Source organism: Trichechus manatus, unplaced genomic scaffold, assembly GCF_000243295.1.
Source record: "Trichechus manatus latirostris isolate Lorelei unplaced genomic scaffold, TriManLat1.0 scaffold00205, whole genome shotgun sequence".
Classification (NCBI taxonomy): domain Eukaryota; kingdom Metazoa; phylum Chordata; class Mammalia; order Sirenia; family Trichechidae; genus Trichechus; species Trichechus manatus.
In genome coordinates, this window is record NW_004444141.1 from 3,346,728 (window position 1) to 3,372,220 (window position 25,493).

Consider the following 25,493-nt stretch of genomic DNA (forward strand, 5'->3'; position numbering starts at 1 on the left):
CTTTCTCCTCCTCCCCTCGCCAAGACACATCTGGATTGCTGCTTGGACCTAGGCAGGGCGCCAAACACATGAAAATTTACCAAGGATAAAGCTTCTCAAGAATGCGATGGATTCCAGGGCAGCCTCCCCTGAGAAGCAGGATAAAGACGATTTAGTGGGTAAGTTTCTTTTCCTGTCTTAAGTTTGCGTTAGGTACACTGAGCAGAGTGAGAGCTGCAGCATCACAGAGTGCGCGTGGGAAGAATCAATCCATGGAGCCACGGCTTCAATTTTATGCCGAGCCCAGGAGTTTGGCTCCATTACTTATACTGGTTCTATCTGCTTCTTGAACTTGCTCTTTTTCTTCAGTTCTAGAGAGAATTTGCATTTATCTTTGCACTCATTTTTTGTATTAGATAGCAAAGGTATGTCAAAGAGGCTGAATTTCTCAATCTTTAAATGTCATCTGATGATATTAAAAGGAAAGTTGATTGAGCTGCATCATGTCTGATAAATGGAGAGAAGTTGAGAAGATAAAACTCAGCCCACCCAATCCTACCTCTAATCCTAATGGCTAGTCTATATTATAAAGCATATTGCTTGCGTTATCTTTTCAAATCCTGCCATAGTTATAGCTAGATCCTCTGATAATCTCATTTTACAAATGACAACACTGAGTCTTGGAGTGTTTGAAAACTTGTTGAAGGTTCAGAAAGAGATGATGATGTAGAGTGTGTGTGTATTTTGAACCAAGCGTTCATTTAATCTGGAGTACATGTCCTAATCGCTGCTATATACTACTTTCTAGCGTCAAAGAGGAGTCCCTTAGGTGGTGCAAATGGTTAAGCGCTCGACCACTAGCCGAAAGGTTGGTGTTCAACCTACCCAGAGGTGTCACTGAAGACAGCCCTGGAGATCTGCTTCTAAAAGACCACAGCCTTGAAAACGCTGTGGAGCAATTCTCCTCCGCACACGTGGGGTCGCCATGAGTCAGAATCGACTGGAGGGCACCTAACAACAGTCGTGTTGCCAAAAATGTCATACTACAAGTTAGAAATAAAGAAAACATCTTTTGGCATTATCACTTTGTAAACTAAAAGTATACACGGAGAGAAATTTACCTGGATTGGAAAGTAATTTTTCTCTTGAGTAGGCATAAAAACCAACCAGGTGTCACTGAGTCAACACCAAATCATGGCAACCCCAACTCACAGCAACCCCATGTGTGTCAGAGTAGAACAGTGCTCCGTAGAGTTTTCAAAGGCTGATTTTTGGAAGTAGATCACCAGGCCTTTCTTCCGAGGTGCCTTCTGGGTGGACTTGAACCTCCAGCCTTTTGGTTAGCAGCCACACAGGGATTCCTGAGTCGGCACAGCAACACTGATATGCTGGAGGCAGTAAATATTGTTTGAAGTGCTAGTGGGAGGTCTCACCAAGACTGCTGTTCCATAGCTTTTTAAACTAGATGTTTCAGCTTCCATTTAACAGGTTAAGATATCAGCTGGGTAGATGGCATGATTGAACTTGTATTATCGGTGAGATATTTGAAAGTGCTCCTGGGTTTTCTTGGTTTTGATTTTTTAATATAATGAAAAACTTGCACAATCAAAGAACAAACAGAACCGGGGCCTATGTTTTACAACTTTTGATTTCAGGGCTTTTGGCAGTTCTTTCATATGCTTTTGGCAGTTTACGAGAAATGCAACCTGTATCATTCTCTGGGTTTATGGGATCACGTCCGTGCCTTGTCTTCCTTCATCTCAGACACTGCTTGCATGAACGAGACAACATTGTTTACTGCTTCAAGCTTTACAGAGGTTTCCATTCACAAATGGTGAGGGAGCACAATGAGTGATCGAGCCCTTCTCATCACCTCCAGTGTCCCTGGGCTGTGCGTTTACTGCTAACGGAAAGAGGGTAAGGCACTTAACTGCTAACCCAGAGGTTGGAGGGTTGAGTCCACCCAGAGGTGCCTTGGAACAAAGGCCTAACCATCTCCTTCCGAAAAAGACAGCCATCAAAAACCGTGTGGAGCACAGTTCTGTTCTGACACACTTGGGGTCGCCATGAGTTGGAGCTGGTTTCTTATTTTTGCTGTCACCTCTAGCAAGAGCCTTACGAGGTAGAATGCCGCTGGCTCATTCTAGCCTTCAGAAGGCACTGAGCACATGTCCTCACAACTCCAAGCTCAGTGACATCACATGAGGAGCTTGGAATCGTTTATGGGGGAAATACGTACGCCACGGAAATGCTATACATCAGGGCTTTTTCTCCCCAAAGACCCAGTTGTTAAACGTTGCCTAACATGGCGCTACTTTGAAATTCTCTCCCACCCCTTTCTTTCTTCTTTATTTAAGTGTTAAAGCGAAGTTAATTGGAGTCTAGATCCCTTAAGTCTTAGAAGTTCTTCTCCACAATGAGTGTGCATAAGAATCTTCCTAAACAGCTTGTTAAAACACAGATCCTGGCCCTCCCAGGAGTTCCGGCACTGTAGTCTGGGTGGCCTGAGATTTTGTGCACAAAGAATCACACTTTGAGTAGTACTGTATTTCAGCACTTGCCCACTTTCCTGAAAGTGTTTCTCGAGTGCAGGCTGTGTGCATATTTCAGAGAAAAAAGCAGGAGGGAGATAGATGACAGATGATGAAAAGATAGAGTTTTCCCCCAGGGCTTCACTTTAGGCTTTCTGTTTGATGCTTAAAATCCTCGATTCTCAAGAGAAAGAAGCAGGAAGTTGCTGTACCTCTGCTTGACTGACTGTATCTGCACAGGGTTAGAAGTGAAGAGAGAAAAGAGTTGGTAACACTACATCCCCGAGCCCAGGGAACGTGACTGTTCTCACTCTGCACATTGCTTCTCTCCACACTGGGAAGCATCAGGAGATTGTTGTTGTTGTTTTTACTTGATGTGACAAATATTTTTAAGTTACTTTTAAAATTATAAAGGTATTCAAAAACCAACAAAACTCAGAACAATACAAAGAACTTCAACCACTGGAAATAAATGCTGTTAATATTTTGTTTAATTTTCTTCCAATATTTTTACTATACATATGTTTCTACTAATTGGGATCATACCGTCCATATGATTTTATCTTGCTTCTTTTTCTGTCTTAATATTGTACTATAATAATTTTCCTATGTCTTTGAAATATTTTTGTAAATCTTTTAAAAATATGCATGATATGATATTGTGTAAATGTATTATGGTTTGCTTAATGATCCCTCCATTGTTGTGTTTTTGGGGTATTTCTGATTTACCACTATTATAAATAACACTGTCACAAGAATGTCTGGGCATCAATCTCAAGGACAAAGTAATCGTCCTTGTTGCTGAGGTACCCTTACCTTACCCTGTTGCCGTCGAGTTGATTCCGACTTGTGCGACCCTGTAGTAGTGCTGTTATTTCAGGCAAATCCAGAAGGTGGGAGGGTGGGGAGAGGGAAGGATGATGCAAGGAAACATTTTCTCTTTGTTTTCTTCTCACAGTGGTGGGGGGGTGAGGGGGGCGTGAGGCCAGACGCTGAAGCAGAAAATGTCAAGGCATATGGTTTTCAGGCTAATTGCCCCTCTTGAGAGACAAGAGAACTTCATCTAATGGGTCATGATTTCAGACCAGAACCTTCAAGCAGATCAATAAATCTGTCATGCTGCTGAGAATCACTCTGGGACTTCAGCGTGTTTGATGGGCCACTTCCTCCCGTGGTCTGTTGAATGCACTCAGCATCTATTGTGTATCAGGCCCTGGAAATGGAAACATAAAAATAAAATGTCTGGTCTTAAAGCACTAAAAGTTTACAGGGAGGACAGGCGCGTTCACTAAAACTTCCAACGTGCCATGTAAAGTGGTGATAGAGGGCGTATTATACATTCAGAAGAGGCGCATGCAGGGGTGTTGCCTGGTGACGCAAACCCTTCCTAATAAAGAAGGAGACGTTTGAGCTGAGCCCTGCACACATGGGATCGCCATGAGTCAGAGTTGACTAGATGGCAACTGGCTTAGCATGTGGCTTGACTGAAAATTCACAGGGAGGACACACGCATTAACTAAAAATTCCAGGGCCCTGCAAAGTGACAGTAGATACCTGGGTCATCTAGGCCCATAAGTGACACTGCTGTGCAAGACCATCGGAAGCTCTGACACCTGGAAGCTGAATCGCTGACGTACTGAGAGCCAGTGTGTCACGCCTGGTCACTGAATGGCAGGCTAGGGAGGGTCTGCTTCGTTTGACTGATAGGGAAAGAGCCACATTGGAATTCATCGAGAAGCGGCCCCAGGGCAAGCTGCGTTTGGGGGCAGCCTCCAGGGGGGCTGCACCAACGAAAACCCATTGCCTTCCAGTTGATTCCGACTCATAGCTACCCTATATGACAGACTAGAACTGCCCCATAGGGTTTCCAAGGTTGTAAATCTTTATGGAAGCAGACTGCTACATCTTTTTCCTGATGGGTTCGAGCCACCGACCTTTCAAGCACTTAACCACTACGCCACGAGGGCATCCATAAAAAACTGTTAGAGTTATAGAATATGGTAGTCTTTAGGGCATGTGATGATGATAAAATCATTATCCAGTTCTGCACTAAGGATCTGGCATCTCTATTTTTTTTAGGGTTCCAAAAGTGATCTGAAAGAACTTCTGACGGTGGCTGGATTACTTTAGCAGATAGAAACCCTCAGGGGTCTAGGGGTTTTACTGAATGTGCTCCTTGGAAAGTCAGTTCATACAAATATCAGACCAAACCAAACCCATTGCTGTTGAGTCAATCCCGACTCATAGTGACCCTATAGGATACAGCAGAACTGCCCCATAGGGTTTCCAAGGAGCACCTGGTGGTTTTGAACTGCCAACCGTTTGGTTAGCAGCCGAGCCCTTAACCACTGCGCCACCAGGGCTCTGTTACACACATAGAGAAGCCATTATCTGGATGGACCAAGACATCCACAATTGATATTCGGAGTCCTGTCTGGTAAAAGAAAAAATTAAACTAAAACAAAATACGATGTAATTGTAAATCTAAGAAAATTCTGGGTAGTTGCCTGGACAGCTAGAGGGCCTCGTGGTCTGACTCATGACTCCTTTCTGTAGATTATTTGACTTCATCCCCACAACCGGCTGTTCTCGTCATCATTACCATGTCACTGAGAAGGCAAGTAAGACACACACAGGCTGAGTGACTTGTGTGGGGCCATCCAGCTTTTCAGGGCAGGTGTCCAGAGTAGAACAGACAGCGGGCTGAGTCAGCTCTGCTCTGGGCTGGCCCCTGCCTATCCACAGGGGGCTCCACTGTGGGTTTTCCACCCTCTCTCTCTGTGCTCTTCTTTCTGAGAATGTGGGGTGAGCAGTGAGTTCTCCATCCTGTGGGGGTACTAGCCTGTCCTTACATACTTCTGTTCCGCATTGCTTTGTGACATACCTAGGGTGAAGGGCAGGCCTGCGGCGTTTGGCTCGGTATGCACACCTTTACGAAACACAACCAGAATGTTGTTTAGAAGCAAGGATGGTGAGACTCTGAATCACTTACCTTGAACACATCATCAGGAAAGACCAATCGCTAGAACAGGACATCATGTTTGGTAAAGTAGAGGCTCAGTGGAAACGAGGGAAACCCTCAATGAGGTGGATTGACACCGTAGTCACAACGATGGACTCAAGCATACCAACAGGGATGACAACGGTGCAGGGCCGGGCAGTGCCTCATTCTGCTCTACATAAGGTCACCGATGAGTCAGAGCTGACTTTATGCCAGCTAACAACATGTGATCATCTAAATCGAGACGTGGAACATATCTTGCAGCACCCTGAAAGAGTCCCTTCCCAGTGAATACCCCAACCACCACCAATCCCACCACCCAGAGATAGCTATCATTCTGACTTCTAACATAATAGGTTAGGTTTGCTTGTTCTAGAATGAAATTATACAAGTGAAATCATACAGGACGTACTCTTATACATGGAATCAAAGAACATCCGCTCTTGTGTCTAGCTTATTCTGCTCAATATTTTGTTGATGAGCTGCAACCATATTTCGCCTGTGGCAGCAGCGTGCTCTTTTTGATTTTTGAGTACTATTCCTTTGTATGACTATACCGCGATTTCATTTAGCCGTTCTCCTGTTGATAGATTTGGGTTGCTCTTCATTTCTTGGCTTTTATGAATAAAGTTGCAGTGAGCATTCTTGGAAACGTTTTTTTTTTTTTTCTCTCATAAGCACTCAGGTCTTCCCTAAAAGCTGGATGCTGAGTCATAAAGCAGGTATATGTTTCGCTTTCGTAGATACTGCCAAATAGTTTTTCCAGGTGGTTGTATGAATTTACACTCCCGGCAGTGTAGACGAGAGCTCTAGTGGTCCCACAACATGGCTGAAACTTCATGTTGTCAGTCTTCAATTTTTGCCAGATTGTGCACTGGCACCTCATCGTGGTTTTTATTTTCATTTCCCTGATTTGTGCACCGTTCTGTCTTGTTGTCTTTAAACAGTTTCACAATATGTAAGCAACTCTGCTTAGGAAAGAAATGATTGCTCACAGCAACACAGACCTATGGGCAGAAATTGCATGCAGTGTTCATCTAATAGTCAAATACTGGTAAGCAAGCTAAAGCTGGGAATTCAGCAACTATAACATGTTTTTATTTACTAAAATTCATTTCCACTTCTAATACCATCCAGGTGGGGTTAGTGATTTGGAATATTCTCCTCTATTTCCTGGCCGCACACAAATAACCTGTCCCACCCTGAGCGCTCACCCCTGGTCCCAGGGGGTACTGGAGTCTCCTCTGATGAGGCGGTGTATCTGAGCGCCAGGAAGCCTGCCTCAGAGGCATGCCTCCACAGGCGCAGCTTGGTTTTGCTTCACCGCCTAAGTGGGTAAGGCCAACGTGAATTTACTGCCGGTCTGTGGAACCTGCAAGTGCCACCTTACTTAAAGAGAGATTCGGATGATGGCGACAACACGCACCAGGAGGTTTCCTGGCTGTGCACCGAAGCGTTGCTCCTGGTTATCTCTAGAGTCCCCCAGCTGAAGTCCCAGAGTGGCCTCCAGACGCCTGGGTTCTGGCTCTGCCTTTCTCCTTGCAGGCGGAAGGGAAGATGTGTATTAAGCATTCTGCTGCTCCTCGTGACAGCCACACACAGAAGGGGCGTGCCCGTTTGTTTCACCATCTGTCGACTTCCTAGAAGGAAGCACAGCAGCGTACTTACCTGACTCTGACACTTGTTCCTGTTGTCTCTTGCCCCTGCTAGACTTGCACCCTCGAAGGCAAGTTCCCCATCTTCTCTTTGTATCCTCAGCTCTAGCGCAGTGTGTGGCATTATTGTCGTTGTTGTTAGCTGCCATCAGCTCATGGCACGACACAGCTGGTTTTTGGAAATAGATTGCCAGGCCTTTCTTCCTAGTCTGTCTTAGTCTGGAAGCTCTGCTGAAACCTGTTCAGCATCATAACAATATGCAAGCTTTCACTGATGGATGGGTGGTGACTGCGCTTGAGGTGCATATAACTAACAAAACATTTGTTAAATGAATGAATGGTGAATGAGAAATCGGGGACATTTCATAGGGCTGGCAAAATCCAGTTCTCTACCAGGAAGGAGGTATATGACAACTGCTTTATGGTTACGTGATATTTACCCACAGAAAACACACATACTTCATCTGGATGAAGCAGAAAATGATTAGATGTGGTCAGGGCTCCGTAGCTGTTGGCCGCTTTTTCCTTCCGCCATCCTTTCAGCGTGAAGGAAAGGCTCTGGAAGGACTCTCATTTAGTCGGAGTCAAAGGCGGCATCTGAGATTTCTGAAGATCCTTTGTAATATAACCCCCACTTATCCTTTCAGTCATAACTGTAATCCTCAAATCCAATTCTCAACACGGAGTCCTCGTTTTGGCTTCCAGGGGCGGGGGAGGTAAAAGGCTGCCTGTGAAAATCGTGCCCTGTTGGAAGCCGCGAAGTCAGAGCTGGGTGGTCCCTGCAGAGCTGGGCTCTCACTGGGCGAGGAACACTGCGGGGGAGCTCGCGCATGGCAGCCCACTGCGCCCCACTTCAACCTGCGCTAATGACACCCGGGGCTCCCTGAGTCTCTGAGCAGTAGAGGCCTGCGCAGTCCAATGCTCAGGTGTACCTCTCTGAAGATTAATCACGTCCTCTCGTCTCTCGGCATGTCCAGCACCTAACCGAGCCGAGCCTCAAGCTCGCATTTCATGATGCCAGCGCTTGAAGGGACTCTGAGAAGCTTTGTGACAAACGCTGACGTATGTTGGTGGTAAGGCATTAGCTACTTTGGAAATACCTAGAGCTTAATAAAGGCATAAAGCAGAGCCAGAACCCTGGTTGGAGTCCCCGCTGCCTGTGTGCTGTGCTGCTAACATCACAGCCCCAGAATGCCCAGTGTTTCTGAATCAGTATTGCAGTGTCAGCTGGGAGGGAAGACACCAAAGTGGCGGGAACCATGCTGCCTCCTAAACACTGTCACGGAGATGTGCACACTGGGCCAGAGTGGCAGGTCCAAGCACATTAATTGCAGCATGCAAATTGCAAGCAACCTTAATGTTGCTCAACAGAACAATGGTTAACTGAGACACAGGCTTATGATGCAGAATTGAGAAGAAAGAGGTAGATCTGTTTGTAATGACATGGAAATATATCCAAGGTGTATTAAGTTCCCACCACCCGTCTGTCAGTGTGTTGTACTGAGGTGGCTTGCATGTTGCTGTCAATATTTCAAATACCAGCAGGGTCACCCACGGGGGACAGGTTTCAGTGGAGCTTCCAGACTAAAATGAACTAGGAAGAAAGGCCTGGTGATTTACTTCCTAAAATCAGCCGATACAAACTCTACGGATCACAACAGAATATTGTCTGTGATTTTGACTTGCTTATTTTGGATGCATCATCAGAAGGGACCAATCACTGGAGAAGGACGTCGTGTTTGGTAAAGTGGAAGACCAATAAAGGCAAGAGAAACCCTCAGACGTACCAAGGATTGTCAAGATGGTACAGGACAGAGCGACATTTCGTTCTGTTATGCATGGGGTCACCATGAGCCAGAGCTGACTCGATAGCAACCACCACCACCACCAAAAACAACAACCTATTAATTTAAATACAGAAGTAGAAACTCAGGTACAGCATGATGCCATTTATCATGAAACAAAATCTACAAATCCAAACCAAGCTCTACTGGATGTAAAGATACGTATGCAAACATGTAGGAAAGGGTCTCTAAGGACGGACACCAAATCAGTAACTGTGGACCTTCTCTGGGTAAAAGCGGGGCTGGGCAGAGGATGGTCAGGGGGACTTTAGTTTTCTCTATGTTGCTTTAATTTTTCTTTTACAAGAATGTGTTCATATGGGCTGTGTAATTAACAATAAAAAAACACTAATAAACAAAATACAATAAATGTTTTCTGTCTTTTGTCTTGCATAATAATAGTCTGACCCCCTCAATATGGCTCAAGGTTTGGGAAGGTCATATTTTAGGAATTTAAACTTTTAACTATGTAGACAAGCCCTGACTGCTAATAGTATATCTTTATGTGTATTTAGAGCCTATAAAAGGACTATTGTACTCAAAAGATTTTAATACTAAAAATGTATCTAAAACTTGGACATTTTTCACCAATCAGAATGCAATAGTTGAGAAGACTGCAAGTACCTATGAGGACAGGGCATGTGGAGACAGGCATGTTGATGAGGACTCAGGTTGGCACATACTCTTTGAAGGGCATTTACCATCTATCAAAACTGTAAATATTAATCCCTTTGATGTAACACTTCCACTGCCAGGAATTTATCCTATACAAATGCACAGAAACACACATTTAAAAATATTCATCATAGATAAATTCATAGAGACCAACCACGGATTGGTGGTTACCAGGAGTAAGGGGGAGGGAAGAATCTGGAGCAATTGTTTAAGGGGTGCGGTTCCTTTAGGGATGATGAAAATGTTTTGGAATTAGACAGAAGTGTTGGTTGTACAATATTGTGAATGCACTAAATGACACTGATTGCTCAGTTTTAAATGGTTAATTTTATGTTATGTGAATTTCCCATTGCTATTGTTAGATGCCGTCGAGTCGGTTCCGACTCATAGCCACCCTATGTACGACAGAACAAAACACTGCCCAGTCCTGCACCATCCTCACAATCATTGCTGTGTTTGAGCCCATTGTTGCAGCAACCGTGCCAATCCGTCTTGTTGAAGGTCTTCCTCTTTTTCACTGACCCTCTACTTTACCAAGCATGATGTACTTCTCCAGGGACTGATCCCTCTTGATAACATGTCCAAAGTATGTGAGATTATAGTCTCGCCATCCTTGCTTCTAAGGAGCACTCTGGCTGTGCTTCGTCCGAGACAGGTTTGTTTGTTCTTCTGGCAGTCCATACGATACTCAATATTCTTTACCAACACCGTAATTCAAAGGCATTAATTCTTCTTCGGTCTTCCTTATTCATTGTCCAGCTTTGACATGCATATGAGGCAATTGAAAATACCATGACTTGGGTCAGGTGGACCTTAGTCCTTTAAATAAAAAAAATACAAATGCATGAAAACATTCATCATAGCATTGCTTGTAAGAGCAAAAGCCTAGAACCCTCCTAAATATTCACACGTATGAGTCAGGTACAAACAAATCAGTGGCGTAAATGGATGAGTGGGAAGGATTTGAGGTGGTATCAAATCGACTTAGTGACTTTTTTTTTCACTTTTGTTTAAATATGTTTTAATTATTTTTAAAAGCTAATGAAAATAGTACAGACACATGAATGTGTTATATATACACCAAATTTTAATACACAGAGACCACAAACATCTTAGTATGTGCTGTTAACGTCGTTTTTATCCAGGTCTTAGAATAGTTTTTTTTTCTTTCTTCCCATCTCTGTTTGGTCTACTAGCACATGTTTCAATGGTTTGGTGTAGTTTATAGGTTTACACTGATCATTCTGTTTTCATTTTGTTATATAAATGGAACCCAAGTAAAACGTAAGAGTATATGCTACCACAGATAGGAGAGCTAAAGCACATCTGCCTGATGCAGATTTCACTCTGTGTAATAGTCAGTTAAACAATAAAAATTGAATAGGGGGCATGATGTCTCATGAAAACACTCCACTCTACATTGTTTTAGTTCTTATTGTGACTTGCAGAGATTTTCTTAATCATTTTTTGCTAAAGAATGAGAGTAGCATTGGTATATATATATTTTTTTAATTTTTGTATTGTAGTTTAAGTGAAAGTTTACAATTCGAGTTAGTCTCTCATACAAAAATTTATACATACATTGTTATGTAACCATAATTGCTCTCCCTATACTGTGACAGCACACTCCTCCTTTCCACCCCGGATTCCCCATGTCCATTCAACCAGCTCCTGACCCTCTCTGCCTTCTCATCTCACCTCCAGACAGAAGCTGCCCGTTTAGTCTCATGTATCTACTTGAGCTAAGAAGCACACTCTTCATGACTATCATTTTATGTCCCATAGTCCAGTCTAATCTTTGAAGAGCTGGCCTCGGGAATAGTTTTAGTTCTGAGTTGACAGAGAGTCCGGGGGCCATGCTTTCTGGGGTTCCTCCAGTCTCAGTCAGACCATTAAGTCTGGTCTTTTTACTAGAATTTGAATTCTGCACCCCACTTTTCTCCTTCTCCATCTGGGTCTCTCTGTTGTGTTCCCTGTCAGGGCGGTCTTTGGTGGTAGCTGGGCACCATCTAGTTCTTCTGGTCTCAGGCTGATGAAGTCTCTGGTTTATGAGGTCCTTTCTGTCTCTTGGGCTAATACTTTCCTTGTGTCTTTGGTGTTCTTCATTCTCCTTTATCGACTTAGTGACTTCTGAGTTGGATAGAGAAGAGTCAGTGACAATCAGGAGTTTCTAAGCTGAGCAATAGGGTGGATGAGTAAGCCATTGACTGAGACAAAACACCCGCTGCCGTCAAGTCGACTCTGACTCACAGTGACCCTACAGGACAGAGCAGAACTGCCCCATAGAGTTTCCAAGGAGCGTCTGGTGGCCTCAAAGTGCCGACCGTTTGGTGAGCAGCCTTAGCGTTTAACCACTACGTCACCAGTTTTCTATGAGACAATGAAAAAGGAACAATTGAGGAGGGGGAATTCAGTATAAGGTGTTTGTGGGATTATCCATGCTGGTGCTCGTGTGGAGAAAATGCATTAATTGGGGTAGGAGTGGGAGTGAGAATGGGGGGTATTGCCAGGGGAAGGGAACAAGAAGGAAGAGTAACTAAAAAGGAGGTGAAATGATGAATATAAAGAATTCAAAAGTAAAGGAGTCAGCCAGGCCTGTGTGCTTTACAAACAAGAATCCTGAGACTTGGAAAATTAGGTAATTGATGTGGCTAGAGCTACATAACTTTTAGGTTGGTTGAAGTAGGATTTGAACTCAGGTCCATCTTATCGCAAGGTCAATACTCACTAAGCCAAAATGTCCCTGCTATCATAATACGTGATTAACAACAAGACATCTAGTGTACTGACCTTTAGCTAATTTAAAATGAGCCAATGTAACAAAATTCCATGAAAAGTCAGAAATGCCAAACACCTAGGCTTGACAAGTTCCTATGGTACCTATCCATCTACAAAATGGGATAATAGTAGTAATACACGTTACTAATATACATATTAATGTATGGGCTAGGTTCCATATAAACATAATCTCTTTAAATCTTCATCAAATCTTCCAGTGTAAGTGACTTCTCTCCCCATCTCACAGATGAGAAAATGGAGGCTCAGGAGTGACTTGCCTAAATTTACAGAGCAATTAAGTGAGAGAGCTCACATGGAAACTCATACCTGAGGGCTCTTCAAAATGTTTTTTTATTGTGCCGCGTTGTCTCCCTTTGGGGATAATAGTATCTACCTGCCAACCTCAGAAGGTTGCTCTGAGTTACACATGGAGAATTTGTGGGGCTCAGTAATCTGTCTCCTTAAACGACATCCTGATGATTCTGATGTGCGTGGTCTGTGAACCACACGCCGAGGAGCAATGTCTTGTGCGTGTTGAGGCGCAGGTCAATTGTAATCTCTAAAAGCCCGAATGGACGTCTTTTATGTGTTTGTGTTTTTGCTGCCTTCATGAGTGTGGATGGACTGTTCCCTCCACTGAGACGTCCCGCTCGGCCAGCCCTCTGGGTATCCCTCCCCCCAGCACTGACGGCTCTTCTAAGAGCCACATCCGTTCCAAGCTTCTTCCTTCTTATTTCCCAGGCATCAGCAATAAACGGCTTGGCGTTTGTGGCTGGATCCTGTTTTTCCTCTCTTTCCTGTTGATGATCATTACCTTCCCCATCTCCATATGGATGTGCTTGAAGGTAATACCCTGGGAACTAAATGGGGCTCTCCCTACGAACTGATGAGCCATTAAGACTAAGTGTTCTCCTTTAATCTCTTAGATCATTAAGGAGTATGAACGTGCTGTTGTATTCCGACTGGGACGCATCCAAGCTGACAAAGCCAAACGGCCAGGTATGACTCCAAGGCTGCCGTGACAAAGATTAATGGGCGGGCTCCTGTGTTACTGTGACTACTACCACCATTCCTTCCCCCAGTGGTCCTACTAAGAGTCAAAGAAAAATCACAGGAACCTGGAGCACTGCCTTTCTGCACAATAAAACCACCAAACCAGTTGCCATTGAGTCAGTTCCCGCTAGGTGCATCAGGGTAGAACTGTGCTCTGCAGGGTTGTCAATCTGTAGCAAGCCCTGTAAGCAGGAGTGTTACTCAGACTAACAATATAACCAGATTGTCATATTTCAGAACATGGAATATCTTTGGCGGCTGCCCAAATATATCCTAGTTTGCTGCCCAAATACACTGCTGTTTTAAGGTGACAAAAATGGTAGATCCTTCGTAAAGTTTTCCACACTGTATTTCATTTCCCAACGTTCTGTCTGCTGTTCTGTTGTTATATTCCTTTACAGGAGAGAACTGGCATACAACACTGACTTTGTTCCCTCTTTTTTTTTAGTTAAAATACTTGATTGTGTTTTTGGTGAAAGTTTACACAGCAAATTAGGTTCCCATTTAACAATTTCTACACAATTTGTTCAGTAACATTGGTGACATTTTTCAGTGTGTCAATTTTCTCATCGTTTCCGTTCTGGTTGTTCTGTTTCCAGTAATCTGGTTTCCCTGCCCCTTTGCCTTGTCTTTGCTTTTGGCTCCTCCTAAGATGTTAGTGTTTGTAGGTAACATGAGTTACAGGAGAGAAAAGAATCCACAGTTCTTACCATGTCTTTCAAGATCCCATACCATCTGGCCTCTGGCAATTTCTGCAGAACTTCCCGGCCATGGGCAAATACTCCGACTAGAACAGGGAGAGAAGGTGTGTGCTGGGGGAAGACTGCAGTGGACAGTGAAATGACCAATGGACAGACGAGATGCACGAGAGACTAGAGAACAACTGGGAAGGAAAAGCCCACAGAGAGCGTTAAGCCATGTCTGAAGTAGATGAAGAGTCAGTGTAGACTCTTTATGGAGATAGCATGGAGTTGGTTAACACACTCGGTTGCTACCTGAAAGGTTGGAGGTTCGAGTCCACCCAGAGATGCCTCAGAAGAAAGGCCTGGCAATCTACTACCAAAAAATCAGCCATTGAAAATGTTATGGAGTGCAGTTCTACTCTGACACAGATGGGGTTGCCATGAGTCAGAGTTGACTTGATGGTGACCTGTTAACTGGGGAAGGAGGGTTGGTCAGGTACTAAGAGCTCCTTAGAAGTAAGATATTGATTTAATATCCGTAACTTCTCTTGGTGTATATTTGGTTGAACCATATAAAATTGCTAATATCTGACAGTCTTTGACCCACAAAAATGACGATTCCACATGGTTAATTCTAATATTCTTGAAATGAGGGGCTATCAAAAACAGCATCTTAGAAGACACATGGAAAACAATGGTTATTAGCTATATTTCTCCGATGACACTAGTTTTCTGCCCCCTACTATGGTAATTTTAGTAAAATTTTTTTCTCCAACTTGACTGTAATATCTTTGGGGGCAGGAGCTTTTGACTCCCTGTGACATTCTGTGCTTTGCATTCGACCATGTACAGACACTCAGATACCCGTTATGCGAAAGAGTAGAAACTCCAGAAGCAGAAGCTTCTGAAGGAGGCATGGCCAGTTCAAACAGTGTAATTCTTTGTGTCTGACTCCATGAAGGATCTAAGAGAAAGAGGACAAGAATTACTTACTATGGATGTTTTTATGAGTTTGTCAAAAACAAGAGAGCTAGGATCATCCAATGAGGTAAAACAGAACAAAGTTAACACTTCCCAGCTGCATTGCAACTAAAAATCATAAGTTAAAATAAAACAGATCTGGGGGAGGAGAATAGCCATAACTGGGAGGACTCTGGAGAAAAATGTATCTCTTTTAAATGAATTTCCCAGAAGGTTTCAAACTAAATGTCCCAGGGTAACCACTCTCGTCATATATGTCTCTGGGGTTAATGAGTTACCTCAGAAAGTCCAAAGGGCCAGAGGGAAATCATCCAAATTGCTAATGGAAAATCTCTCCACTTCTGTCAATTATAAATTACTTTCTAATAATAAAAATACTGATAATGAGATGTCACTTCTTGAGCACTTAATACATGCCTGCCACTGTGTTTATTATCATGTTGAATCACCCTTCATCATCAGTATGACCTTATTATTCTACTTAATGTACATTAAGTAACTGAAGCTCAGGGAAGTTAGGTGAATGTTCCAAGGTCACAAGGCAAGTAAGTTGTAGGGCTGGGATTTAACTCTTTCTGCTTCCAGGATCATGATCTTAATCACAGTGACCTGGCACCCAGAAAGGATGTAAATATTAGGGGTTCCCAGGTGGTGCAGAAGGAACACTGGTGGTGCAATGGTTAAGCACTCCACTGTTAACCAGAAGGCCGGTGGTTCAAACCCATCAGCCCCTCCATGGGAGGAAGATGTGGCAGTCTGCTTCTGTAAAGATTTACAGTCTTGGAAACCCTATGGGGCAGTTCTACTCTGTCCTAAAGGTCACTGTGAGTCAGAATCAACTCAATGGCAGTGGGTTTGGTTTGTTTTTAAGGTGGTGGAAATTGTTAACACACTCAGCTGCTAACAGAAAGGTTGGAGGTTCGGGTCCACCCAAAGGTGCCTCAGAAGAGAGGCCTGGCAATCTACTTTGGAAAAATCAGCCATTGAAAACCCTATGGAGCACAGATCTTCTCTGACACACATGGGGTCGCCTAACTTTTTTACTGGTATCCTCACCTCAAGTTTAAGAAAAGTTTAGAAACCAAAAGAAAGAAAGCACCCCAGAAGCCCTTTCCTATAATGCTATCAGACCTCCGCATGGTGCTCAACCTAAAAACCTCTTTCTGGTTTGAAAACCAAAACAAGAACGCAAAACCTTTCTGGTAAATGGAAATGGATTGGCGGCCCCATCCTGCTGACATGCTTGGGATCTAGTCTTTGTAACTCTTGCTGCAAAGAACATTCACCAGGGTAATGTTAAGGATTCAGATAGTCCTCAAATGACCTTTCTTATACGCATCCTTCCCCCACCCAACCCTGCCCCCAAATACTTCATGACTCAGAGAGAAGGGCAAGTGTCTGCAGTGGGGAATGCCGCTGTGTGTGAACTAGAACCCAGCTATGCGGAGAGTGTAAGCTGAGGATCCACCAGTGCTCCTCCAGGTGACTGTGAATGCCAGCAGCCACTGAGACTCAAGGTCGGAAGCCTAGTGCTTACATTGCTTATATAGATACCCTTTTAAATTAATGTCTAATTCAATACTTGGATAGAAGTAGATTAAATTAAAAAAAGAAATCTAAAAAGTAGCTCTTAAGGATCTTAGTGTCTTACAGAAAATAAATTCCTAGGGAGCGACTGTCCTGTAGTCACTGAGTGACAGGAGGAAATCCCCAAACTATAGGTGAACGTGTTAAAGACCAGCTGAGAAGTGTGTGGAGCCACACAGTCGGGAGACGATCCGTCATAGCTGTTGTTCTCAATGGGTGTGTTTCCCTAGGTTTGGTCCTGGTCCTGCCCTGCGTAGATGTATTTGTCAAGGTTGATCTCCGAACTGTGACCTGCAACATTCCTCCGCAAGAGGTACTGGGCCTTACAGACCTGTTGGGAGAAGTAAAACCGCTATCTCCGCCATTACACGGACCATTTAAACTGTACATTCTGTTTTTAAACTGTAAGAGGGAGGATGAAATGACTGGGCTTTGCTTTGTCCATGAGAATGGAGGCCAAGGGAGGCTTGGAATGGCGGGGCGGGAGGCAGCGGGAGGAAGGAGAGCCATGGCATGGCGGGGAGCTGGCAGGGCGAGGGCAGAGCAGATACGAGGGGAGACAGGTGACGTCATGTCACGTCCCCTGTGGAGGAGTTTAATTGGGGGCCGGCAAGGGATTATGATAGCACCTCTCCATCACTTTCCGAGACACTTTTTTAGTAATACCTACTTCACTTGCCTTTGTTTTTGACTTTAGTTCTTTTGTGTTTGGATGCAGCCAAGTGGGTTAAGCGTGCAGAAGGAGCAGAGGCTGCACAAGGGGCCCACCCGCGCTGGGATTTCAAATAACTTTTTTCAGTGTTTGAGGCACTGTTAATAAATGATCAAAAACTATAATTGGAAAATAGGGAAGAGAAGCATGCCCCCTGCTCATAACCAAAATGGCTCAGGAAGAGGAAGGGAGGTGTGAGCAGGACCTAGAGTGTGGGAGGGCGAAGGTGACCAGGAGACAGAAAACTAGCATCTAGGTGTCAACTCCTGCTCCCTGGTTCAGGAAAGTAGTAGTTGAGAAATGACAGCCATGTCTCCGTGCCACTGGAGGGAGCTGCAGCACGGAGTTTAGAATTGAGCGCCAATCACAGCGGGGCTTGGACTATTGGGGACCTTCTGTGGGCATTTTCTGGCTCTGCAATAAACAGTCCTACGCTCTGCTCCCATGGCAACCCCAGAAACCTCTCATCTGCTCCGAAGCACCTTGCTGCATCGATGAGAACGACTGACGCCCAGCCCCTTGGTAGAACTAAGTCTGTTTTTCTTTACCTGAAGACAGAATCCAGTCTCTGGTGCCACCTGTTTCCTAAGCAGCAGTGCTGTCCATCAGGCCCGATGAAATCTGAAAAGCAGAGATCATGCGTATCAGGGAGACAAGTGTTCTTCCTCCGCGTAGAAGGTATAAGTCCTGAGGATGATAGGGTTACATTTTATCATGGAAGGTGGTGGCTGTTCTCATCCCGCCAGACCCAGGGTTTCTGGTGGGCGAGTGTCAACACTGTATACCACGGCCACAGAGACCTTTCCAGGGCGTGAGGATAGACCACGCGCATGTAGGAATTCTGTTATCCGCCAGAATGCTCTTCTGCTCTAGGCAAGCCAGGATGTTCACGACGGCTAGCGTGAGCTGTCGTTACCATCCCACGCCCCCCTGCCTCCACAGGAGGAGGGCTCAGGGGCTGCCTCGCTGTTGTTTTTAGCTGCCACTGGCTGAGCCCCGACTCGTGGCAATTCCACGCACGAACTAAACACTGCTGGTCACCCCACATTGGACTGTTGTGATCTGTAGGGTTTTAATTGTCTGATTTTCAGAAGTAGACAGCCAGGCCTTTCCTCCTAGTCCATCGTAGTCTGGAAGCTTCACTGAAACTTGTTCAGCATCATAGCAACACGCACGCCTCCACTGACAGACGGGTGGTGGCTGCGCATGAGGGGCGTTGGCTGGAACCTGAACAGGGTTTCCCAGGTGGACGGTGGCAGTTCTGCTACTGAACCACCACTGTTCCCAAAATCCAGTTGTCAGTTGCCTTGAAAGGAATCCGCATGTGGTCTCACCCTGTTCTTGCTCCCCAGATCCTCACCAGAGACTCCGTGACAACTCAGGTGGATGGAGTCGTCTATTACAGGATCCACAGTGCTGTCTCGGCAGTGGCTAACGTCAGTGACGTCCACCAAGCCACGTTTCTGCTGGCTCAGACCACGCTGAGAAACGTCTTAGGGACACAGACTTTGTCCCAGATCTTAGCTGGCCGAGAAGAGGTCGCCCATAGCATCCAGGTAAAGACACCAAGAGCAAACACCCTGCATCTTTAACTCGTTTATTTTCATTATCAGTCCCTGGGTGGTGCAAAAAGTCAACACGCTTGGCTGCTAACCGAAAGGTTGGAGGTTCGAGTCCACCCAGAAGTGCCTCAGAAGTAAGTCCTGGAGATCTGATTCCAAAAAAATCAGTCACTGAAAACCCTGTGAATCACAGTTCTACACTGACAGTGAGTTGACTAGATGGCAACTGGTTTGACTGGTTTCTCAAATATCAGCTGTTAAAAGCATGCCCCCTCCCCCACCCCACACACCGACAGACAGACAACTGTTCTGGACAGGCAGGCTTCAGTTTGTGTTTTCATTTTTTTGCTTTATAATCACAAACTATAAATTTAAACATCTGGGTGGGGAAAGGGAGCTGTAAGAATTGTACACCTTATCCATTGTCTTTGGAATTTGACATCTGAATTAGCATTGTACACTTTATCCTTTTCTGACAAGGTTAGAGACCAGATGTATTTTTAGCTTAGATCACCCAGAAGTCGAGCCATTTCTCAGGCAGTGCGTACATTCCTGCTTACAGCCAAGTGTGAAAGGTAGGCCAGGATTCAGCTTAGACAAGTGCAGACGTGTGACATCCCTGGAAATTCTTACATCACAGCAACTAATCGCAATAGTAATTACAATATTGTGAGTATGTATCAATCTCATCTCTTATGATTGTTTATAGACTATCAAATTTCTGTATTTTCTTAAATCAATTAAATTTTGCCTCAGAGTCTGCTTCTTACAGAAAGATAAAAGGGACGTTCAGCTGTGATCTTCTTGGCACACTTCCAGGCCTGAGTTGTGCAGAGGCCCCGGTTTTATGCGTTCCGCACGATAACCCCCGTGTCTGTAAGGGCCCTGCGGGCTGGGGACACTGATGACTGCCAGTGCCGGCAGGTCAGGGCATGGTGGGAGTGGTCACCGTCTCCCGGGGTCCTGCAGGATCTCAGAAAGGGTTCTTCCATTTGGAAGCACAGGCACCTCTGCCTGCCTCCCTTCTGGGGAACTAGCCCTCTAGTCTGTTTCTCAAGGCACTCTTCCTCATCCCTCCTTTCCCAGGATCCCTAGGAAGATGTCTTCAGTGGGTTTAGGGCTTTACAAAAGACAAGAACATCCCTGATTTTAGGCTGCTTCTGCTCACAGTTTAATTCTGCTACCTTTTTAAAACTGGCCACAGGGCAGGGGCTAGACAGGGGTTAAACAGAGCATGATGTATTATATCTCGAAAATTACCCAATAATAACATTGGTCGAATCATTGCTAAGCACTGATAGATCTCTAACTTGTATTGTCTCCAAACCTCAGAACGATCCTGAAAGGAAACCTTTCATGGGTGAGAAAACTGAGACTCAGAGAGGTTAGGTAATTGGCCCAAAGATTCACAGCTGCGATGGCAGAGCCAGGACAAAATCCCAGTCTGTCTAGGAGCCGATGCGTTGCTGTCTGCCCGGTATTAGTGAAAGCAAATTTGGGGTGTCCACTCAAATCTAGACAGACATCATATACTTCATTAGGAATGGTTTTGAGGCATGGTCCCACTGGGAGACTGCCCCCTAAAAGACATCTCAGGTTTTGTTCCTGGAACCTTCCTGGGTTCTAATCCCAAAAGTGACCCACGGGGCTGCTACCTCCCACTCCCTTCCCAAACATGTCTTATCTAAACAATGTGATTATGAGAGGAGGAAAAGACAGAAATTCACCTTGCATATAAGTAACACACCAGAAACTCACCTCATGCCTCCCGCGTTCTGATCACTGTTCTTTCTTTTGATCTGGAAACAGACCTTACTGGATGATGCCACGGAGCTGTGGGGGATCCGGGTGGCCCGCGTGGAGATCAAAGACGTCCGCATTCCAGTGCAGCTGCAGAGGTCCATGGCAGCCGAGGCCGAGGCCAGGCGGGAAGCCAGAGCTAGGGTGAGGGCTGATCTTGCTGGGCCAGCCGGCACATGGGGCAAGCCGCCTGGCCTGGGGCACACACAGCTAGAACAGGGACAGAAGGGCGCGGCTCACAATTTTATAAGGAAAAAACAACTTCTCGTCGAATTGATTCTGATTCACGGCCACCACACTGTTTCAGAGTACAACTGTGCTCCCTAGGGTTTTCAATGGCTGTGATCGTTTAGAAACAGACGGGCTTTCTTTCTGAGGCACCTCTGGGTAGATGGGAACCTTTCGGTTAATAGCCAAGTGCTTAACTGTGCCACCAAGGACTCCTTTTATTGAAAAGAGTTCTTTTTTACAGTTTTCACGGAGATGGTTCCCCCTGAGTGGAAAAGCAGTGACAGTCTAATGAGCTTTAACAGCTGTCAGGGCAAGAGGACACTCAGCAGCAGGCCGGTGGGTCCTAACACTGGCTGCACCGAGTCCCTGGGGACAAGGAGCAGCAACAAGGGTCCCAGGCTCCCCTTACACTGAATGATGGGGAGTCGGGGGTGGGGGGTGGGCAGGAACCTGCATTTCTGTAAAGCTGGTCTGAGGTAGCCCATGTGGGGCCTGCCTTTTGAGAATCCGTTTTCTAGCGTTGTTACTGGACTGCAAGTATTCCCCACGCCCTGGTCCTGATCTGTTCCATCTCTGCCCTCTGTGTCCGGGTGGATGGGTTTCCTGAGGTAACAGAAACCGATTTAGATTAGAAGCCTTGTGTGCCTCTGCGGAAGCCCTGGGTAGATCTTTATTTGAATAGAGTATTTAACCAGTACTGCTCGAGAGCACTGAGGATGCTGGCAGCCCCTGATAGGCGAGGTCAAAAGTCTACTACCTGAGTCTTTTCTTTTTATATAAACAAAGGGAGTCCTGGACGGTGCCAACCGCTAACGTGCCCGGCTGCTAACTGAAAGGCTGGAGGTTCCAGTGCCCCCACGGCGCCTCGGGGAATGGAAATTAGAAGACTTTGGGGACCCTCTGGCACAGTGAGGCTGTTTTCCCTGCCCTCTTTCCTTACCTGCTGAGCTCCAGCAGCTCAAAGCAATGGACTTGCCGTGAGGCCAGGAGGGCAGAGGGTGCCGCTGTAGGGGCAGCAAAGCTCCAAGTCATTCTTTGGAAAATCTGTGAACTAGAAGAGGGGCAGGAATACTGAAGAGATTTCCAGTGGGTGTTATCTGACTGGCACTTCCTACTATTTGTAATCAAGGGCTGAAAGAACAAGGAACAATTCTTACATTGTATGCAAGAAGCTGAGTTGGCAGCAGAATGAAATAAAAACATCTCCTGTGAGAAATAAAAACTACAACATCAAAAAAGCCAGTTGGAGGCCTTGACTAGGCCTTGAATTTCAGCCTTCTCGGGAAATGAATGCCACAGATTCTGAGGTTGCAAAGCAACCTAGAGCATTACCGGGGTAGATGGCCAAGTATGTACTGTGTTAAAGATAGTGAGTGCTTTTATTTCTGTTTGAAAATGAAATCCAGGGACTCATGATTTGTAAAATATCTCTCCCGCTTCCTGCAACCTCCTGCCATATCCCTAATCACATTAGGATGTGAAATTCTTATCCTTGCCAAGGAAGGAAGTAGCTCAAACGCACGTGGCCAAGTGCAGGCTGGAGGAAGGGTACCTGTGTGGGCACAGAAAACAAAATCCCTAGTATGCCAAAGTCCCAGGGTGATGCAAATGAGTAAGTGATCAATTACTAGCTGAAAGGTTAATGGTTCAAACCCACCCAGAGGCTCCTCAGGAGATAGTCCTGGCAATCTGCTTCCCAAAGGTCACCACCCTGAAAACCGCATGGAGCAGTCTACGCTGCCCCTGTAGGGTCGAAATGAGCAGGAATTGACTGGATAGTAACTAACAACAAAATGTAATAAAGATGGTGAGGCTGGCTCAGGGCTGGGCCATGCTTCCTTCTGCTATACAATGTTTCCTTCCGTTACACATAAGGCCGCCCCGCTGTGAGTCTACTCAATGGCAACTGGCAGCAGTCCTGGCAGCCAACTTTTGCTTCTGAACTCTTTTATTTCTGTCATTCTAGGTCCTTGCAGCGGAAGGAGAAATGAATGCTTCGAAATCTCTCAAGTCAGCCTCCATGGTGCTGGCAGAGTCGCCCGTAGCTCTGCAGCTACGGTACCTGCAGACCTTGACCGCCGTAGCCACAGAGAAGAATTCCACCATTGTGTTTCCTCTGCCCATGAATATACTCGAGGGCATTGGTGGTGTTAGTTACAACAACCACAGGAAAGTTCCTAACACAGCCTGAGGTCTTCCTCAGTGGCCAGCCCATTGCTTAGGGAGTCACATCTTTGTCTGCCGAGCACCCAGCAGTTAGAAGTGGCGAGAACAATGCATTTCAAGCCCAGTAGCTGCTCAGCAGGCCTAGGATTAGCAGGCAGACGCTAGAGAGGTTGCAAGAACAAACTACGAAACGAGGGTTATGCACTACTTTTAGTTGTCAAAGCATAGACACCTTTGCAATATTCTTATAATAATTCATTAATAGTTGTCTCTAACTTTTAGCAGGATACTATACAGTAGGGGGAGAAGAGAAAATCTTTGGGGGATTGTGATGAAGATATCAGAATTACTTTTTAATTGTTTTAAGAGGCGCTTCAAATAATTTGTAAAGTAACATAGGTCCCATAGTTCAACTAGATATTTGCTTTATAATTCTAAGCTAATTATTTCCTAAATCGTCTATAATTACAAAAAAAGCCCCACGAGGATTTAAATGATGATTGATGATGATGTCCAAGACAAACAGGTGAGCAAGGCTTCCAGCTGCAAACTTATCACCAAACACACGGGCCACATTGCCCTCAGCTCACAAGCCCGGTTCTCTTGCTATATGTCCTGGTGGGGGTGCTGGCCACTTCTCAGCCCCCTAGCCCCTTTGTCAGAGGGGGTACAGGGCACAGGAAGACAGCAAGCGCCAGGCAGTTTACTCCTTACAGGTGAGAGTGGTTGGAAAGGTTTCATTGGTTGAAATCACTGAGGAAAAACATCCTGTGGATTTCATGTTTTCACTCTCTTGTTATTCCCAAAAGCCAAGGTAATTGAGAATTATTTGTAAACTCTACCAAAAAAAACAAAACAAAACAAAAACAAACCCTGTTAAAAATAAAGAAGCCATGGAATGTGGATGTATTTTTAAAGAAAAGTGTTTTGTTGGAGATTGTTTTGTTGCCAAGGTTCACTTTCCTTTTGGGATCCGTGCTGTGAAAAGAGCTAGAATTTTTAAGCTACCATTTATCTCATGTCTGCTGTGTGTTACACTGTACTCAGTTCTTTATGGATTCTAAGCAATATTCTTCTTTTACAGATGAGAGAGCGAAGTCAGGAAGTTAATTTCAATAATTTACCCAAAATGCCTCATGTAGTAAATTTTGGGCTAGGATTAAAACCAGGTCCGACTCTTACACACCATCGAGTTTTTTGGAGAAGGAAAGGGATAGAAGGCAAAAAAGGAGTCCCCCGGTCCCCTTTTGTCTTCAGTACCAAACTCTGAGGTTCGGGAAGTCCATGCACCACTGCAGCTTTCCACCGTATCCAGGACTGTGAGAGCAAGCGTACATGTGCACACACACCCACCCACCTCACACACACTCCCTGTGTAACCCCACCTTCCCCATGTTCCCCCCACGCCCCATCTCTGCTCCCCTCACCCCCATGCACTGGCCTCACACACACCTTACTGTCAACACATACATGTTGTTAGCTGCCAGCCACTCAGCCCCTGACTCACGGTGACCCCAAGCCCCAGGGAAAACAGCGCTGCCCAGTGCTGCTCATTCCCATGATTGGTTGGGGATGGGACCGTTGTGATCCATAGGGTTTTCACTGGCTGCTTTTCAGGAGATCACCATTTCTTTCTTCCTATTCTGTCTTAGTCTGAATTTCCACTGAAGCCTTTTTAGCATCACAGCAACGCACAAGACTCCACTGACAGGTGGCGGCTACGCATGAGGTACATTGTTTGGGAATTGAGTCTCCCACATGGAAGGTGAGAATTCTACCACTGAACCACTAATGCCTTACATTGACTCGTTGTCATCGAGTCGATTCCAACTCACAGAGACCCTATAGGACAGAGGAGAACTGCCCCATAGGGTTTCCAAGGAATGGCTAGTGGATTTGAATTGCCGACCTTTCAGTTAGCAGCCGTAGCTCTTAACCATATATAAATGGCTTCAGTTAAAAAAAAAAAAAAAAATGGAGATCCCATTCTATCTTTGGCTTTGCGACTTATTTTTTTTCATGAAACTATATCATAGTTGATAGGATTTTCGGACAATCCACAGCTCAAGAATCTTGTAATAGATCATGATTCTAACACTCATTGAAAAAAATAGACTTTATTTTCTAGAGCAGTTACAAGTTCACGGAAAAACTGCACGGGAAGTACAGAGTTCCGCTTGCCCTCTCTCCCCCGTGCGCAGTTTCTCCTATTGTTAACATGCCACATGAGTGTAGTACGCTTGTTACCAGGATTG

At 45.2% G+C, this 25,493-nt stretch overlaps 1 protein-coding gene across 1 annotated transcript; it reads left to right on the forward strand.

Moving 5' to 3' along the window:
* Window positions 1-23,270, forward strand: STOML3 (stomatin like 3). The gene is made up of 7 exons (XM_004388077.1): window positions 1-158; window positions 13,205-13,308; window positions 13,390-13,462; window positions 16,998-17,080; window positions 18,832-19,035; window positions 20,851-20,985; window positions 23,039-23,270. Exons 1-7 carry the CDS (start codon window positions 107-109, stop codon window positions 23,261-23,263), a joined length of 876 nt encoding a protein of 291 aa, XP_004388134.1. The 5' UTR covers window positions 1-106; the 3' UTR covers window positions 23,264-23,270.
* Window positions 23,271-25,493: the final 2,223 nt, after the last annotated feature.